The sequence below is a fragment of the Babylonia areolata genome, chromosome 10 (genome assembly GCF_041734735.1).
Source record: "Babylonia areolata isolate BAREFJ2019XMU chromosome 10, ASM4173473v1, whole genome shotgun sequence".
In the NCBI taxonomy this organism is placed as follows: domain Eukaryota; kingdom Metazoa; phylum Mollusca; class Gastropoda; order Neogastropoda; family Buccinidae; genus Babylonia; species Babylonia areolata.
The window spans coordinates 1,794,174-1,814,173 of NC_134885.1; the positions used below are offsets into that span (position 1 = coordinate 1,794,174).

Consider the following 20,000-nt stretch of genomic DNA (forward strand, 5'->3'; position numbering starts at 1 on the left):
TGTGGTATGACTGACAGGCTGACGTCACAGTGGTGGTGGTGTGACAGTGTTGTATGACTGACAGGCTGACGTCACAGTGGTGGTGGTGTGACAGTGTTGTATGACTGACAGGCTGACGTCACAGTGGTGGTGGTGTGACAGTGTGGTATGACTGACAGGCTGACGTCACAGTGGTGGTGTGACAGTGTTGTATGACTGACAGGCTGACGTCACAGTGGTGGTGTGACAGTGTTGTATGACTGACAGGCTGACGTCACAGTGGTGGTGGTGTGACAGTGTGGTATGACTGACAGTCTGACATCACAGTGGTGGTGGTGTGACAGTGTTGTATGACTGACAGGCTGATGTCACAGTGGTGGTGGTGTGACACTGTTGTATGACTGACAGGCTGACGTCACAGTGGTGGTGTGACAGTGTGGTATGACTGACAGGCTGACGTCACAGTGGTGGTGTGACAGTGTGGTATGACTGACAGGCTGACGTCACAGTGGTGGTGGTGTGACAGTGTTGTATGACTGACAGGCTGACGTCACAGTGGTGGTGTGACAGTGTTGTATGACTGACAGGCTGACGTCACACTACAGCTTTAGCCCTCACCTCACCTGCCATGACATTTCAATGCTTCAAGCTTCCTCTTTTTTCTTTTCTCTGTCTCTCTCTGTCTGTCTCTGTCTGTCTCTTTCGCTTTCTTCGCTACCTCGTGAAACAAAAAAAATGTTTTGTTTCTTCCCCACCTCCCTCCTGTAGATTGTTTTAAAGACACACAAATGTGTGTGTGTGTGTGTGTGTGTGTGTGTGTGTGTGTGATGTTGTGTTGTGTGAATGCGTGTCTTGTGTTTTGTTGTGTTGTGTGTATGTGTGTGTTGTGTTGTGTGTGTGTTGTGTGTGTGTGCGCGTGATGCTGTGTTGTGTGAATGCGTGTGTTGTGTTGTGTTGTGTTGTGTTGTGTTGTGTGTGTGTGCGTGTGATGCTGTGTTGTGTGAATGCGTGTGTTGTGTTGTGTTGTGTTGTGTTGTGTTGTGTAGTGTGTATGTGTGTGTGTGATGTTGTGTGAATGCATGTGTTGTGTTGTGTTGTGTGTATGTGTGTGTGTGTGTGTGTGTGTGTGTGTGTGTGTGTGTGTGTGTGTGTGTGTGTGTGTGTGTGTGTGTGTGTGTGATGTTGTGTTGTGTGAATGTGTGTGTTGTGTGTGTGTGTTTGTGGGTGGGTGGGAGGGTGTACGGGTGGGAATACGTGTGTATGTGTATCAGTGTGTGCGGGTTGGTGTAAGAGTGTGTTAGTCAATTCGTGAACCGATCAAGTTTGAGCAATATGTGAAACTCAAGAGCTCTGAAGAGACAGCAAGAGTGGGGGAGGGGGACATGAAAAGGGGGGGGGGTAGGGGGGAGCAAGAAAGGGAGACAGACAGACAGACAGATGACATCATCTCATAGTTTTAGCCAGACTCAAAACAACTTGACAGATTTAAATGCTTGAGGCTTCCCCCGCCACCTCTCTCTCTCTTTGTTTCACCCTCAACCTCACATGGTTAATGCAGTGTGTGTGTGTGTGTGTGTGTGTGTGTCTGTGTGTGTGTGTAAATGAGAAGGGAGAGTGAGAGAGAGCAAGAGAGAGAAAGAAAGAAAGACAGACAGACAGAGAGGAGAGAGATAGTGAGAGGACATTAGAGAGACAGCGATATTAAGAACAGACAAAGAGAGACAGAGGGAGAAGGGGAGAGACAGACAGACAGACAGACAGATAATGAGAAAGGGAAAGGCACAGAGAGAGAGAGAGAGAGAGAGAGAGAGAGAGAGAGAGAGAGAGAGAGAGAGAGAGAGAGAGAGAGAGAGAGAGAGAGAGAGAGAGAAGGAGAGGGAGAATAACGAAGAGAGACAAGAAAGCAAGTCACTCCCCCCCAATGTTCCTAATGACTGCACAAGGTGACCTCCAGCACTTATCATTTGTCAAGAGTCGTCACCAAAGCGATTCGCTGTGCCAAGCACCCATGGACTGTCACTGCTTTAAACTCCCTCTCTCTCTCTGGCTCCTGACCCTTGACACTGTTCACCTTTCTGTCTGACCTGTCGGTGGCTAGGGGGAGAGACGGGCAGGGGGAGAGAGAGAGGGGGGATGAGAGATGGGGATAGTAGGGAGGGGGAGAGAGACGGGGAGGGGGGGGGAACACAGACAGACAGAGAGAAAAGAAAGCACACAGACAGATACTCAAAGAAGTATAGCCCCTCACCCATCCACCCACTGACCCCCCCCCCCCCCCCCCAAAGCACACACACACACACACAAAAATAAATCATAATTAACAACAACTTCAACAAACAAACAAAACAACAACCCGAAATCCCCCAACCAACCTACCGGGAGTTGTGTTTCACTAAACACACCCATGACGTTTTCCCTCAGCTCCCTCTCCGTCACCCTCTCTCTCTCCCCTTCTCTGTCTGTCACTCAGTCTGTCTGTCTGTCTGTCTATACGGTCAGCACACGGAGCAACAGGCCGAGCCACAGGAAGACGAAGAGCACGTCCACCACGTCCAGCAAGGCCCACACATCGGGTACCATCAGCACCCCGTACAGCCACCCCGCCACTGAGGCCGACACGGCACAGATACCCATCTCCTCCGATACTCCTCCTCTTCCTTCAGTGCCCACACCGGTTGAACTGTGTGGTGTATTGTCACAGTGCCCACACCGGTTGAACTGTATGGTGTATTGTCACAGTGCCCACACCGGTTGAACTGTATGGTGTATTGTCACAGTGCCCACACCGGTTTAACTGTATGGTGTATTGTCACAGTGCCCACACTGGTTGAACTGTGTGGTGTATTGTCACAGTGCCCACACCGGTTGAACTGTATGGTGTATTGTCACAGTGCCCACACCGGTTGAACTGTGTGGTGTATTGTCACAGTGCCCACACCGGTTGAACTGTGTGGTGTATTGTCACAGTGCCCACACCGGTTGAACTGTGTGGTGTATTGTCACAGTGCCCACACCGGTTTAACTGTATGGTGTATTGTCACAGTGCCCACACTGGTTGAACTGTGTGGTGTATTGTCACAGTGCCCACACCGGTTTAACTGTATGGTGTATTGTCACAGTGCCCACACCGGTTTAACTGTATGGTGTATTGTCACAGTGCCCACACTGGTTGAACTGTGTGGTGTATTGTCACAGTGCCCACACCGGTTGAACTGTGTGGTGTATTGTCACAGTGCCCACACCGGTTTAACTGTATGGTGTATTGTCACAGTGCCCACACCGGTTGAACTGTGTGGTGTATTGTCACAGTGCCCACACCGGTTGAACTGTGTGGTGTATTGTCACAGTGCCCACACCGGTTGAACTGTATGGTGTATTGTCACAGTGCCCACACCGGTTGAACTGTGTGGTGTATTGTCACAGTGCCCACACCGGTTGAACTGTATGGTGTATTGTCACAGTGCCCACACCGGTTGAACTGTGTGGTGTATTGTCACAGTGCCCACACCGGTTTAACTGTATGGTGTATTGTCACAGTGCCCACACCGGTTTAACTGTGTGGTGTATTGTCACAGTGCCCACACCGGTTGAACTGTGTGGTGTATTGTCACAGTGCCCACACCGGTTGAACTGTATGGTGTATTGTCACAGTGCCCACACCGGTTGAACTGTATGGTGTATTGTCACAGTGCCCACACCGGTTGAACTGTATGGTGTATTGTCACAGTGCCCACACCGGTTGAACTGTATGGTGTATTGTCACAGTGCCCACACCGGTTGAACTGTATGGTGTATTGTCACAGTGCCCACACCGGTTTACCTGTATGGTGTATTGTCACAGTGCCCACACCGGTTGAACTGTATGGTGTATTGTCACAGTGCCCACACCGGTTGAACTGTATGGTGTATTGTCACAGTGCCCACACCGGTTGAACTGTATGGTGTATTGTCACAGTGCCCACACTGGTTGAACTGTATGGTGTATTGTCACAGTGCCCACACCGGTTTACCTGTATGGTGTATTGTCACAGTGCCCACACCGGTTTACCTGTATGGTGTATTGTCACAGTGCCCACACCGGTTGAACTGTATGGTGTATTTTCACAGTGCCCACACCGGTTGAACTGTGTGGTGTATTGTCACAGTGCCCACACCGGTTGAACTGTATGGTGTATTGTCACAGTGCCCACACCGGTTGAACTGTGTGGTGTATTGTCACAGTGCCCACACCGGTTGAACTGTATGGTGTATTGTCACAGTGCCCACACCGGTTGAACTGTGTGGTGTATTGTCACAGTGCCCAGTGTTTCTCTTTTTTTTTCTCCTTTCTCTCTTTCTTCTAGAAATTAATAATCGTTATTACAACGGGCCTCAATCAGCGGAAAAAAAAAGGGGGGGGAAAAAAGAGAAGAAAAAAAAAGACAACCAAAAAATGGTGTATCAAGTGAAACACGACAACACACGCTTGCCAAACGGACACCACACAATACTGTTCAGGTGCGCGGCACAGAACTCAACTGGCCTTCGTCGTCTTCAGAAACAGCAGTTAGATTTATGTCCAGATGTGACCAGAGCACTGAGGATGATTCACTGTTGAGAGGGGCGCGAACAGGGGGCGGGTTACAGAATTCAGCAGCACAAAGAACCACAACCCAAACCAGCCACAACCGCTTCAACGTGTCACGGTGTCCACACACTGTCCGCAGCCCGTCAACTCCAGAAATAAACAGCGCCGATCAATACCCATTACTGACCTCCCGACATCGATCAATATTCCGTTTTTTCTAATGACAGGGCTGTACAGCACTCCGGTATCCTTCCAACGGAAAACGGGGTGACGAAAATAGAGATGACAAGCAGAATGAAGGCGTCAGAACTAGCCAACAACACAACACAGGCCCCCAGCTGTGAAAGGAAGGAGTAGAGCGAGACCAGCAGGCAGCGACGCCTTGTATGGCAGTTCCTTCAACGCCGTGACGAAGGTCCCCTTCAGCCCTGATCCCAGCCAGAACTGACCCCCCCCCTCCCCTCCCCCCAAGACACGTTCAGTCAGACGGCACTGCTCTCACGTTTCCATCGCCCGTGCTCCCACAGAGAACGGTTCCCCAGAACAACCCCCTGCTTACAAAACTATACACCTGTATTCTCGCAATGGGGAACACCACAGCGTTGTTCTGCGTAGAAAAACAAACCAACTACAAAATATGTCTCAGAAAAAACCGTTCTTTTTGTCGACTTCTAAGAAACCTGCAACTCGATGTTGGTGATAGCTTATCACCTCGCTCTATGCAGGCTATGTGTTCTGCGCATAAGAATGAAGTCCGATTCCAACGCACCAATACGATCTTTCTCACAGTTTCAGGTTTCCCAGCACCACCTGTGTACGAAGAACGCAGTGTCTGTTCTGTACACAATGTGACCAGGCTAAGGTTTCATCGCTCCAAACACCATCTGTCACACAGCTAAAGAAACTACAGGTGAGTCAGTCTGGATCAGCCTTCCAGACCGCCGACACCGGATTGTCAGATCTTGCACGGGGCATGGGGGCCCCCCCACTCTACCTCCCTATGTGACTGACAATCACACAGTCACTGACCTCGTTCCACACTACACAGCACTGTCGTCAATGCCGTCAGTGCGGACACGCCAGATAAAAGATCACACACACACACACACACTCTCTCTCTCTCTCTCTCTCTCTCTCTCTCTCGCCGATGGAAGGCGTGAAGTTCAATACACCGATCATATCACGGTATACATACTCGTACACAGATCAAACGATTCGCCACCCGCTGCCAACAACGGTCCTATTTCACGCTCGAGTACACTGCACCCCAAACAGCCAACACCCAGCCTGGACCCCAGTTTCTGCACAGCGGCTGGTAGTGACACCCTCAACCAAACCACCATAATAATAGGCATCCTTCAGTCTCGGAAGACTATGGAGTTGCGCTCTGGGTGTTTATTCTGGTGCAGCGTCGGGTGTGGCTGGCCAGTCCGACGCGGGAATGACAGTCCCTGTGGCAGAGGGCACAGATGAAGTCTGACGCTGGTCTGTCTGCCTGGGCTGCAGCCTTTCTTCTCATTCTCTTTTCCTCGTGCTGCTGAGCCAGTGTCTCTTCGAACTTGGAAAGACCTTTCTGCACAGTCTGTCTCCAGGCTGACCGTTCGAGGGCTGTTGCTTCCCAGTTGTTCTGGTCGATGTTCAAGGCTTTTAGGTCCCTCTTGCACACGTCTTTGAATCACAGCTGTGGTCTGCCTGTGGGACGTTTTCCCTGCACCTCCGTAGAGGAGGTCTTTAGGGATCCGTCCGTCGTCCATGCGCACGACAGGAACCACTGAACCAAACCACCCTGAACCACTGAACCAAAACCACCCTGAACCACTGAACCAAACCACCATGAACCGAACTACACCACACTGAACCAAACCACCCTGAACCACTGAACCAAACCACCCTGAACCGAACTACACCACACTGAACCAAACCACCATGAACCACTGAACCAAACCACCCGGAACCGAACTACACCACAACCACCATGAACCACTGAACCAAACCACCATGAACCACTGAACCAAACCACCCTGAACCGAACTACACCACACTGAACCAAACCACCTTGAACCGAACTACACCACACTGAACCAAACCACCATGAACCACTGAACCAAACCACCCGGAACCGAACTACACCACACTGAATCAAACCACCATGAACCACTGAACCAAACCACCCGGAACCGAACTACACCACACTGAACCAAACCACCCTGAACCACTGAACCAAACCACCCTGAACCAAACCACCATGAACCACTGAACCAAACCACCCGGAACCGAACTACACCACACTGAACCAAACCACCCTGAACCACTGAACCAAACCACCCTGAACCAAACAGAAGCAGTAAAGGCCAGCCCTGAACCACCCTTTTCCTGTTTCAACAGTTCCATTTTACCCAACTGTAAGGAAGGGGGGTTGGGGGGTTGAGGGGGTGTGTGTGATCGATCTTGAGCAACCTGAGATGAACCTAGGGTGGACCCTTGTCTTACAACAACAAAAAAAAAAAAGAAAAAAAAGGTTGTTGTTTTTTTTTAAAAAGGAGGGGGGGGGGGGTAGTTTCAGCCTGTCTACGCCATGAATAATTCACCCCCCGTGTATCCGACAACTGCTTCGCTGATATGACTTACAGCCCAACGCGAGACTGGTCTGTGTTGGAAGGGTGGGGGGTGAAGAGGTGGGTATATATATACAATAGGATGGGTGGCTGTGTGTGGGGGAAGGAAGGGGGGGCGGGGGGCGGAAGGAGGTGGGGGTGGTAAAGTCGACAATGCAGTCAACATATTACTACATATAGTAAGTCATTTTTCACACTGACGGGAAGCAAGAGAGAGGTTAAAAGAAAGGAGGGGGGGAGTGAAGGTTGGGTGGGGGGGCGTGCGGAGAGGGAAGGGAGAGAGAGAGAGAGGGGTGGAGATCCAACGCATGCTGGAGGAGAGACACAGAATGAATGAATGAATGTGTGAGATTGTGTGTGTGTGTGTGTGTGTGTGTGTGTGTGTGTGCGTGTGTGTGTTTAAAACGACCGGTGCACGCACACGGGGTGTACATAATGTGTGTGGGCCCGTGGGTGCGAGCGTTTTGTGTCGAGACCGACAACGGCACGCACCCCGGTACAGCACAGTAAACGTCGGCAGAGCTCTGACCCATACCACCAGTCACACAGTGCTATCAAAGAGGGTGGAGGGAGCATTTTAAAGCTGTTTGCTGCCTTCCTCAACAGGACTGTTCAGCGATCTCACACCCCACACCACCCTGGACATAAAAGACGTTCACAGAGGGGAGGAAGGAAGGAAGGAAGGAAGGAAGGAGAGACTATAAGGGAACAATTGTACAGTGTATACCCCCCTCCCACCCCCCTCCACACTTGATTTGAGAAGCGTGCTTGTTTAAAACATACGAACAAAATCATTAATACAAAATGGCCAAGGGGGCTCCAGCTGCTCCAGGTGACTCTGTCTCTCTTTCTCTCTGTACATAATGTGTGTGTGTGGGGGGGGGGGGGGGTGGGGGGGGGGGGGGGGGGGCGTGCGTGCGTGCGTGTGTGTGGAGAGAGAGTGTGAGAGAGTGAGAGAGACAGACAGAGATAGAGACAGAGATAGGGAGAGTGGAGACTGAGCGTACAGGTGGAGAGAGAGAGAAAGGAGGAGAGACAGTAAGTGCATGGAGAGAGAGAGAGACAGAGAGAGAGAGAGACAGAGAGAGAGAGAGAGACAGAGAGAGAGAGAGAGAGAGAGAGAGACAGAGAGAGAGAACGAACAAACGAACTTTTCTTTTTATTGAAGGAAAAAAAAAGGAATAAGCACAAATGGCTTGTTTCCATCCTGCCCTCATGAAAAGGGAAAAGAATTACTCAGTACAAAAATACAAAGCATAACATTAAATGAATCAATTTCAAATTAGGTAAAAAATAAATAAATAATTTTTTAAAAAGAAGGAGAAGAAAAGAAAAAGAAGAAGAGAAAAACAACAACAACAACAGTACATGCACATATAATTCTTAGATCAGAAAGAGAAGAAGAAGGAGAGAGAGAGAGGGAGGGAGGGAGGGAGGGAGGGAGAGAGAGAGAGAGAGAGAGAGAGAGAGAGAGAGAGAGAGAGAGAGAGAGAGAGAGAGAGAGAGAGAGACGTACACACACAAAACAGGACAGAAAAAACCGACAATGGACTTGCTTAATTGATTGACTGCTTTCCAAATGGATCTGTTGTCAGCTTTAGACATCGACATCACAAGATCTTGAAAATACTTCTTTGGGGCTTCACGCTTTAAATAATGAACATAATTTCTTTGTTTGACAAACTCTTCTTTAGTCCCTGTTGCTAGAAGAAAATCTCTGAAATCTATTGACACTTCCAGCTGTTTTGATAACCATGGAAGTTGAGGATTGCTTTTAACACGTTTGGTTTTCAAAGGTGTGTGTTTATCATATACATTCAGCAGAATGTGATACCATATTTCCAGTGCCTCGTCTGGATTTGTGAACTGATATACATAAGGTAAGTTGGAATTCAATAAATCAAGTGAAAAACTGTCCTTGTCAAACTGAGTAAAGCATCTGTAACTAATTAATGTATGACAATTCTTAGGAATTCTAACACCTTATTTCAGACAAAGTTAAACAAATCGGAGAGTGATCACTGCCGCAGCTTTTACTTGGTGAGCAAATCTCTACAACATTATTTTTTTCGGATGCGTAAATGTGATCAATGAGAGTTTTTGAGGTGCCTGTCATTCTAGTTGGTATATCTATCAACTGAGCTAAATGTAAATAGCCATAAGAATGCCCCCATGTTTTATTAGGTTTCAGTAAATCTGTATTAAAATCGCCTAAAATTAGTATTTCTCCCGAAGATAAAGAAATTTCTTCAAACAGTAATCTTATCTATCCAATTTACATGTTCAGCAGGATTTCTGTAAATGAAGCCTAAAATAATGGATTTAGATCGTTTGAACTTAACTTGTAGCCATATCGATTCTACGCCATAATGATTACGAAGCTCAATTCGTTTAATACTAAGACTCTGATGAACGTAAACAATGAAGCCTGTTTCTTTAGGATGCTCGGAATCTCTACGGATAAAGCTGTGACCTGGAATTGAAATTTCAGAGTCAGTAATGTGTTCTGTCAAAAGTGACTCTGCAAATCAAAAAAAATATGAAAGTATTTACCAGCATTTGTTAATATTCGGGAAACATCAGCAGTCTTACTTTTCACTTGGTTGATATTAAGAAATCCAATCCTCACACCATCTTTTGATGGAGGGGAATAGACAGACCGACAGACAGAGACAGCGAGAGAGAGCGACTTGAAGACAGAGAGAGATGGGATAGAGAGGGAGAGAAAGAGTAAAATATATGGAGAGAGAAGAGAGAGGGGGTGGGGTGTGGAGACAGGCCGCGACAAAGAGGGGGCGGGGGTGGGGGGGGAGAGACAGTGACACACTGAGAAAATCCATAGCAATAATAATAATGATAATAATATAATAATAATAATAATAAAGGAAGCCAGCTAGATTTAAACCCCCTTAACTGCCCCATAATCGCACGCTAGTGGGTGAGTCAGCCAGTCTGTCAAAGCAGCAAAGCACACGCCACAGCCGTCAAGTCACAAAACAGCATGCACGGCACAACAGCTCATATTATCCACCAGCCACAGGCACCAGCATTACGTTTTCTTTTTTTTTCTTTTTTTCTAATCCTGCCCTAACGCTGAGGCAGCACCTCGGCGTGACTGTACAGTACTCGTCTGGCTGGGGTCAGGAGCACGTCATTATATTGCAGAATATTTACTGGGTTCACGTATGAGAGTCGTGTGAAACAAGTGCCACATGGGGGTCTCTCCTCTGATCGCTTGGAAAGCGCTTTGCGCTGTAGGTTTTTGAAAGTGCGAGTGTGTGTGTGTGTGTGTGTGTGTGTGTGTGTGTGTGTGAAAATATACACACACACACACACACACACACACACATATATATATATATATATATATAGAGAGAGAGAGAGAGAGAGAGAGAGAGAGAGAGAGAGAGAGAGAGACTTTACATTGTAGTAATAATAAAAAAAAAAGAAGAAGTAAGGAATGAGAGATACATGTTCAGAAAGCTACCCCCCACATACAATATCACACACACACACACACACACACACACACACACACACACACACACACACACACACACAGAGGGAGGGAGAGAGCGAGAGAGAGAGATGTACACACACAAAACAGCACACAAAAACCGACAATGGACAAGAGCTCGTGGACACTCAAGAACACACACACGCGCGCGCTCCCCCCCCCCCCCTCCCCGCCTACCCTCCCTCCCCCACAAGCAAACACCTACCCTCTTTCTACCATTTCCACTTTCAAGGACAGACAGGAAGCATAGGCCATGCCTAAAACCTTCATTCTTTAAATAAAAACAAACAAACCAACCCGAATGTTATGGGATCTGAGTTCCGCCATACATACCTACCCACCCATCCCACCCACTGCACAACCGACTCTAACACTCACGGACTCACCTTTCGGACGACCCCCATGAGTCCAAACCCCACTCCACAACCCCCCCCCTCCCCCAGTGCCTCTTCCCCCACACCCACCGCCCCAACACTCACTGACGGGACTCGACTTGCGGAAAACTGTGTGAGCCAAAACCTCCACTCCCCCCCCCCTCCCCCCAAGCTACTCACTGCTGACGGAACTCATCTTTCGGACAGCCTTGTGAGCCCCACACCTCCAATACACCACCGCACCCCTTATGCATCTCATCCCCCCCCCCCCCCCCCCCCAACGACTCTCAATGACAGATACCTTTCTGGCGACCCTGTGAGTCACAACCCCCACCCCTTTTGACCCCCCCCCCCAACCCCCCACTCCCAACTCACTGACTATCGGGACTCACCTAGCGGAAGACCCTGTGAGCCACAACCCCCACCCCTTTTGACCCCACTCCCAACTCACTCACTAAGGGACTCACCTAGCGGAAGACCCTGTGAGCCACAACCCCCACCCCTTTTGACCCCCCCCCCCCAACCCCCCACTCCCAACTCACTGACTATCGGGACTCACCTAGCGGAAGACCCTGTGAGCCACAACCCCCACCCCTTTTGACCCCACTCCCAACTCACTCACTGAGGGACTCACCTAGCGGAAGACCCTGTGAGCCACAAGCCCCACTCCCCACCCACCCCAATCTACACCCCACATCCCTCATCCACCCTAATCTACACCCCACACCCCTCATCCACCCCAATCTACACCCCACATCCCTCATCCACCCTAATCTACACCCCACACCCCTCATCCACCCCAATCTACACCCCACACCCCTCATCCACCCCAATCTACACCCCAAACCCTCATCCACCCCATTCTACACCCCACACCCCTCATCCACCCCAATCTACACCCCACAACCCTCATCCACCCTAATTTACACCCCACACCCCTCATCCACCCCAATCTACACCCCACAACCCTCATCCACCCTAATTTACACCCCACACCCCTCATCCACCCTAATCTACACCCCTCATCCACCCTAATCCACGCATCCCATCCCCCACCCACTCAGTCACTGACGGACTCGCCTTTCGGACCACCCTGTGAGCCCTACAATCCCACTCCAAAATCCCCATCCCCTATGCCTCCTCCCCCCCCTCCCCCAGCCCCCCTCCCTTCCCCCAAACCACTCACTCACTGATGGAGCTCACCTTGCAGACGATCCTCTAAGCCACAACCCTCACCCCCCACAACAATCCACAACCCCCACCCCAACACCCACCCCTACCCAAGCCCCCAACGACCCCCACTGAGGGACTCACCTTGCGGGCCACCCTGGGAGAGGTCTGTGATCCCTGTCCCGAGGAGGAGGCAGTGGACCTGAGGGAGGCGGTGCGGCCCGCGTGCTGCTGGTGGTCCCGGCGCTGTCGGGAGAGAAAGCACAGACACACATAGATGAGCGACAGCGACGACAGCAGCAGGAAGAAAGCCACGTTCTGCAGGAAGCTGTGGGGGGGCAGGGAGCTCACCTGACCCGCCAGGCTGCCCCCCTCCGCGCTGCCGGGGGCCGGGGGGGAGGAGGGGGAGGGTGGGCACAGGGTGGAGGAGAAAGGGGGGTGGGCCAGGAAGGGGTAGGAGGGGGCGGGGCAACACAGGGTGGCGGTGGTATTGGTGCCGGTGATGAAGGTCTGGCCTCCCTGCATCATGGACCGGGGTGTCTGGGGGGCGGGGGGGTGGAGGGGTGCAGGGTAGGGGTACAGGGGTGGCGTTCGGGGTGGAGGAGGAGGAGGATGTTGGGGAGTGTGGCAGTGTTAAATTAGGGCATACTTCTCCGTCCTAAAAAGCTAGTCAGGACAGAACATTTCCAAAACAACAACTGGTGAGACTGGTGCATGGCGCTGTTGAAAACATACAGTACTTGGTGCGGTCCACCCCCACACACACGACACTGACAATTCTCCCAGGACTAAGCAATAGTAACGAACAGGAGCAGTACCGCAGTCGCACAGCACGTGAAGAATGACAGGTGAGAACCACGCTGGAACTGGCGCCACGGCAACACGAGGACGTCCACTGAGGAGTCTGAGAGACCCACCTCCACACTCGGCCACTTACTGCTACATGGCTCACCGAGACAGTCAGTTACTGCTACATGGCTCACCGGGACAGTCAGTTACTGCTACATGGCTCACCGAGACAATTACTGCTACATGGCTCACCGAGACAGTCAGTTACTGCTACATGGCTCACCGAGACAGTCAGTTACTGCTACATGGCTCACCGAGACAATTACTGCTACATGGCTCACCGAGACAGTCAGTTACTGCTACATGGCTCACCGAGACAGTCAGTTACCGCTACATGGCTCACCGAGACAGTCAGTTACCGCTACATGGCTCACCGAGACAGTCAGTTACTGCTACATGGCTCACCGAGACAATTACTGCTACATGGCTCACCGGGACAGTCAGTTACTGCTACATGGCTCACCGAGACAGTCAGTTACTGCTACATGGCTCACCGAGACAATTACTGCTACATGGCTCACCGAGACAGTCAGTTACTGCTACATGGCTCACCGAGACAGTCAGTTACTGCTACATGGCTCACCGAGACAGTCAGTTACCGCTACATGGCTCACCGAGACAATTACTGCTACATGGCTCACCGGGACAGTCAGTTACCGCTACATGGCTCACCGAGACAGTCAGTTACCGCTACATGGCTCACCGAGACAATTACTGCTACATGGCTCACCGAGACAGTCAGTTACCGCTACATGGCTCACCGAGACAGTCAGTTACCGCTACATGGCTCACCGAGACAGTCAGAGCGGACACACTGATGTCTGATGGCTGTCAACGTCTGGAGGTCTGTCAGAGGCGGCGGCCTCTCAGCGGGCAGGACTCAGGTGATGGACACCCAGCACACTGTGCCCACGACAGGTGTCAACACCTGCAGCCCGATGTGTGAGTGTCTCCACGCTCCTGGTTCTGTCCACACAGTCATCGGACGTGAGGCTCACGTCACTACGGCCATGTTGACTGCTGTTTAAACACCTTGCGGGTAAGTTTCCTTCCAAACTGCACTTCATAACGTACATGGAATCCTCTGAACTGCAATTCTGCACCTCCTGTGACGGAGTTTAAACACCTTGCAGGTCATTTTCTTTCCATGCTGCACTTCAAAACGTACATGGAATCCTCAGAACTTCATCATCACATACAGGTAAGTTTCCTTCCAAACTGCACTTTATAACGTACATGGAATTCTCTGAACTGTAACACTCCCCTCTGTGACTGAGTTTAAACACCTCCTTGCAGGCAAGTGTCCTTCCAAGCTGCACTTCAAAACGCAGGTGGAATTCTCTGAACTGCAACACTGTTTCTCCTGTGCTTGAGTTGATACACCTCCTTAAAGGTAAGTTTCCTTCCAAACTGCACTTCATAACGTAAATGGAATCCTTTTAACTACAGTCACCACCCAACAATGAATACCACGACAAAGGTTTTATCGATGAAACAGCCTTGGTATCATACCACGACAAAGGCTTTATCTGGACACAATCGATGAAACAGCCTTGGTATCATACCATGACAAAGGTTTTATCTGGACACAATCGATGAAACAGTCTTGGTATCATACCACGACAAAGGTTTTATCTGAACACAATCGATGAAACAGTCTTGGTATCATACCACGACAAAGGTTTTATCTGAACACAATCGATGAAACAGCCTTGGTATCATACCATGACAAAGGTTTTATCTGGACACAATCGATGAAACAGCCTTGGTATCATACCACGACAAAGGCTTTATCTGGACACAATCGATGAAACAGTCTTGGTATCATACCACGACAAAGGTTTTATCTGAACACAATCGATGAAACAGCCTTGGTATCATACAACGACAAAGGTTTTATCTGGACACAATCGATGAAAGAGCCTTGGTATCATACCACGACAAAGGTTTTATCTGGACACAATCGATGAAACAGTCTTGGTATCATACCACGACAAAGGTTTTATCTGGACACAATCGATGAAACAGTCTTGGTATGCCCGCATCGTGCCAGCTGAAGGCAGATGTCGTCACATTCATAACGGATCTGAATGAGAAATCAACAAACTGCCACTGATTAAACAAAACAAAAATGACAAAACAACAACAAAACAAAACACCACCACCTGAGCAAAATACAAACACTCCCGGAGACTCGGCCTTGCTGTGAGGCCGGTTTACTGACATCCAATTTCAGTGCCAAACACGAGGGACAGTTGTTGTTTCTCTCTCTCTCTCTCTCTCCCAACGTTAGCATTTTGAGTGCAGCTGTAAAACAACTCGTTGCCCTTTCGTCTCCGCCACGTCCAGGGAATCAAGGGTGCTGACAGTGCACGTGCAACCAGAGCCACCTCCAGACACTTGGCACCTCGTTGACCTACTTCAGTCACTGGCTGGCTGTCGTCAATCGCTGCTGGCACAGGAGGGTGAAGCGCGTATGGATCACTCATTATCCGGCAATGACACAGTGTTTGCTGCGACGGCGAATCGCAAAAAAGAAGCCCTCACAAGGCCTGACGTTGGGGACAACACCGTTAAGTATTGCGTCACTGGCTGCAACTGTATATCGTCTCCCCCCCCCCCTCTCCCACTTCCTCTCCCCCTCCCCTCTCTCTCTCTCCTTCCCTCCATCTCTCTCTCCCCCTCCTTCCCTCCCTCCATCAGCCAATTAGTGCTTGAACACGAGCAACCTCTGTCTCCTTCTATCCCCCTCCTTCTATCTCTCTTTTATTCGTTCGCGAGCCCTCAAGAGAGAGAGAGAGAGAGAGAGACAGAGAGAGAAAGACAGAGAGAGAGTGACTGCTTGCGTGTGAGCATGCATGTGTGTGTGTGTGTGCGTGTGTGTGTGTCAGTGTGTGCGTGCGTGCGTATGTGCACGCGTTAGCGTGTGTGTTAAAACGAAAAGCTGAGGTGTTACGAAACCAAGCTCCGACACAGCCAAAGACCCTCTTGATTTCAAAGCGGGCTGGTGATGTAAGACAACACATAACAATTTTATATCCGAGTCCACTCTGAATACATTTTTTTCCCTTCCTCAAAATACGATTAACTACAACAACAACAACAACAACGACAAAACAAAAACAAAGGAAATGAAAAAGGGTAGAGGGAGGAGGAGGTGGAACAGGAAGAAGTAAAAGTAATATAGTACTTGTCGAAAAAAAAAAAGAATACAGAGAGAAATCAAAACCGAAATCGATACTTTCTTTTTTCCAAAGTCTGAAGTGTGAATAATGATTTACTGTTTAGGCCTTCCTGTCCGACTGGTGGGGACTTCCGTGATGACGAACAACGCCAACCCATGACAAGGAAACAAAGGGTGGGAAAGACAGAAAGAAAGAGAGAGAGAGTGGAGTGGTGGAGGACAGAAAGGACAGGACAAAGACAGGGACAGAAACATTTATTTAGACTTTTTAGAGGGAGGGAGAGAGAGGGGGAGAGAGGGGGAGAGAGGGGGGGAGAGAGGGGGGGAGAGAGGGGGAGAGAGAGGGGGAGAGAGAGGGGGAGAGGGGAGAGAGGGAGAGGGGGAGAGAGGGGGAGAGAGAGGGGGAGAGAGAGGGGGAGAGAGGGGGGGGAGAGAGGGGGAGAGAGAGGGAGGGAGAGAGGGGGAGAGAGGGGGGGAGAGAGAGGAAGAGAGAGGGAGAGAGAGAGGGGGGAGAGAGAGGGAGGGAGAGAGGGGGAGAGAGAGGTGGGGAGAGAGAGAGGGAGGTAGAGAGAGAGGGGGGGGAGAGAGAGTGGGGGGAGAGAGAGTGGGGGGAGAGGGGGAGAGAGAGGGGGAGAGAGAGGGGGAGAGAGAGAGAGAGAGGGAGAGAGAGGGTGAAGAGAGAGAGAGGGAGAGGGTGAGAGGAAGAGAGGAGGGAGAGAGGGGGAGAGAGAGAGAGGGGGAGAGAGATAGAGGGGGAGAGAGATATAGGGGGGCGGGGGTGGCAGAGAGGGAGGGAGAGGGAGAGAGAGAGGGAGAGAGAGGGAGAGAAAGAGGGAGAGAGAGACAGAAGAGCAGCGGGAGAACATGGAGAAAGACGGACAGACAGACAGAGAACAAGAGCGAAGAAACAACGGCAAAAAGAAGAAGGGGGAAAGGGTGGACAGGAAAAAAACAACACCACCGCATGGACGCCTGCTGACCACCTTGTCAAGGATCACTGACCACACAGAAACACCACTGACCTCTGTCCACGCTGGCGTCAACAGCGCAAAACTAATGTGCAATTACACTTGTTTTTACCACCACCCATACGACCAACACATGACAGCACACCTCGTTACGAACTTCGTCTTCACAAAAGAGTAGCTTCCAATATTTAACAATGGAAAAAAAAACTCTGGCGAAACCACCTTCACACACGACATCTATGTCTGCCGGTAACTTAACTACGAACTCTGCCGAAATTCGTGTAACACGCTGATGGCAAAAACCAATACGGAAATCACCTTCAGATGTACCTCTTCCAATAACGACACGAACTCTCTCGAAATCACCACCATGTATCAGTCTTCCGACAACTACATGAATGCTGCAGAAATCCCTACCACACACCCCCGCGTCTGCGGAAAAGTCCCTTCACACATCAGTGTTGTAATGAGGTGAGCTGTACCGAAATCCCCTCACCAAACATCTGCCTGTAACCACACAGTAGTAACGAAATCCATCATCCGCATCTTCCAAGACCTGGTACATAAAATGTCGCAGTCTTCCTTTCACCAACGTTCCCCAAAGACACAGTGAAAAGAAAAGAAAAGGAAAGAAAGGAAAAGAAAGTAACCTGAAGGAAGGAGCGAAAAAGATTCCATTGATCATTAGCGAAGGCAAACAAAAGGCGCCTCGGATGACACAATCAAAACCTTGTAGCGTGAGAGGGGGGCGGGGGGGGGGGGGGGGACCCCGGTGACATTGTAACACCTGGAGCAGGCAGGCAGTCAGTCCACCACTGTTCAGCACACACACACATACACACACACACACACACACACACACACACACACAACACACTCACTCACACACTCGCTCACTCACACACACACACACACACAGAAACACACACACACACACACACAACACACTCATTCACACACTCGCTCACTCACACACACACACACACACACACACACACACACACACACACACACACACACACACACACACACACACACACACACACACACACACACCCTCCTAACACTCCTACTGGCATTGTCGCCCTTTCTCTGCACCGCCCACCCTGATCGCTGAAGCGGAGCTCCAGGCAAAGAGAAAGCGGCACAAGACACAGCCCTGCCTCACACCCTGAGGACGTTCGTCACCTGTTGCTTCACCACCACCCCGGCACTCACTGGACCTGAGACCCACACCTTCTCCCTCCCATCCCGTGTCCAAGGTTCCAATCCTTCTGACAGTTTCACTTTCTCCAGGAGCCGTCACTGTGTTCGGGCTAATCCACACACGCTACAGCACACCTGCTAGCCAGATGCCTGATAGCAGCAGCATAACCCACAGCACTTTGTCAGGCCTTGGGTGCTTGCATTTTTTATTTGTGTACCTCTCAGAGTGGATTTCCTCGACAGAGGACAACTCTCTCCTTGCCATGGGTTCTTTTTCACTGCGCCAAAACGCGTGCTACACACGGGACCTCGGTTCATCGTCTCACCCGAATGGACCAGACAGACGCTCAGTTTGATTTTCCAGTCACACTTGGGAGAAAGGGCGAGAGCGGGGGAATGGAACCCAGACCCTCACAGATTCTGTATTGGTAGATGAGAGTCTTAACCACTCTGCCACCATGTTCCTCGTGCCATGCTGGTGGTACGTGATCAACAATCATGAAAATGGACCGTCAACCCAGACACACATAACGTGACATGTTGGTGGTACGTGATGAACAATCATGAAAATGGACCGTCAACCCAGACACACATAACGTGACATGTTGGTGGTACGTGATGAACAATCATGAAAATGGACCGTCAACCCAGACACACATAACGTGACATGCTGGTGGTACGTGATGAACAATCATGAAAATGGACCGTCAACCATGACACACAACGTGACATGCTGGTGGTACGTGATGAACAATCATGAAAATGGACCGTCAATCATGACACACAACGTGGCATGCTGCTGGTACGTGATGAACAATCATGAAAATGGACCGTCAATCATGACACACAACGTGGCATGCTGGTGGTACGTGATGAACAATCATGAAAATGGACCGTCAATCATGACACACAACGTGCCATGCTGCTGGTACGTGATGAACAATCATGAAAATGGACCGTCAATCATGACACACAACGTGGCATGCTGGTGGTACGTGATGAACAATCATGAAAATGGACCGTCAATCATGACACACAACGTGACATGCTGGTGGTACGAGATGAACAATCATGAAAATGGACCGTCAATCATGACACACAACGTGGCATGCTGGTGGTACGTGATGAACAATCATGAAAATGGACCGCCAACCATGACACACAACGTGACATGCTGGTGGTACGTGATGAACAATCATGAAAATGGACCGTCAATCATGACACACAACGTGGCATGCTGGTGGTACGTGATGAACAATCATGAAAATGGACCGTCAATCATGACACACAACGTGGCATGCTGGTGGTACGTGATGAACAATCATGAAAATGGACCGTCAACCATGACACACAACGTGAAGGGGGAAATTGGCAGAAATGAAATGAACGGTTAGGCTACAGTATTTACAATTCAAACGAAAACCTCGAAATAAAGCATGAAATTCAACACGACTGTTTGTTGTCCTTTGTCTTCGATTTGTAATAGCCCTCGATTAAATCGGTGAATGCAGTTTCTATTTAGCATTTTCACTACTCACCGGCAGTATAAAAAAATAAATAAATAACAAATA

The 20,000-nt window shown here is 49.9% G+C and overlaps 1 protein-coding gene across 8 annotated transcripts in view; it reads right to left on the reverse strand.

Annotated features, from left to right (window-relative positions):
* The window catches only part of LOC143286698 (uncharacterized), a 251,817-nt gene that overhangs the window by 22,279 nt on the left and 209,538 nt on the right, over positions 1-20,000 (reverse strand). For all 8 annotated transcript variants that reach the window (XM_076594368.1, XM_076594371.1, XM_076594369.1 and 5 more), the window contains one exon: positions 12,367-12,468. In XM_076594368.1, the coding sequence (XP_076450483.1) occupies positions 12,367-12,468 (102 nt within the window). The remainder of the gene's footprint in view (positions 1-12,366; positions 12,469-20,000) is intronic.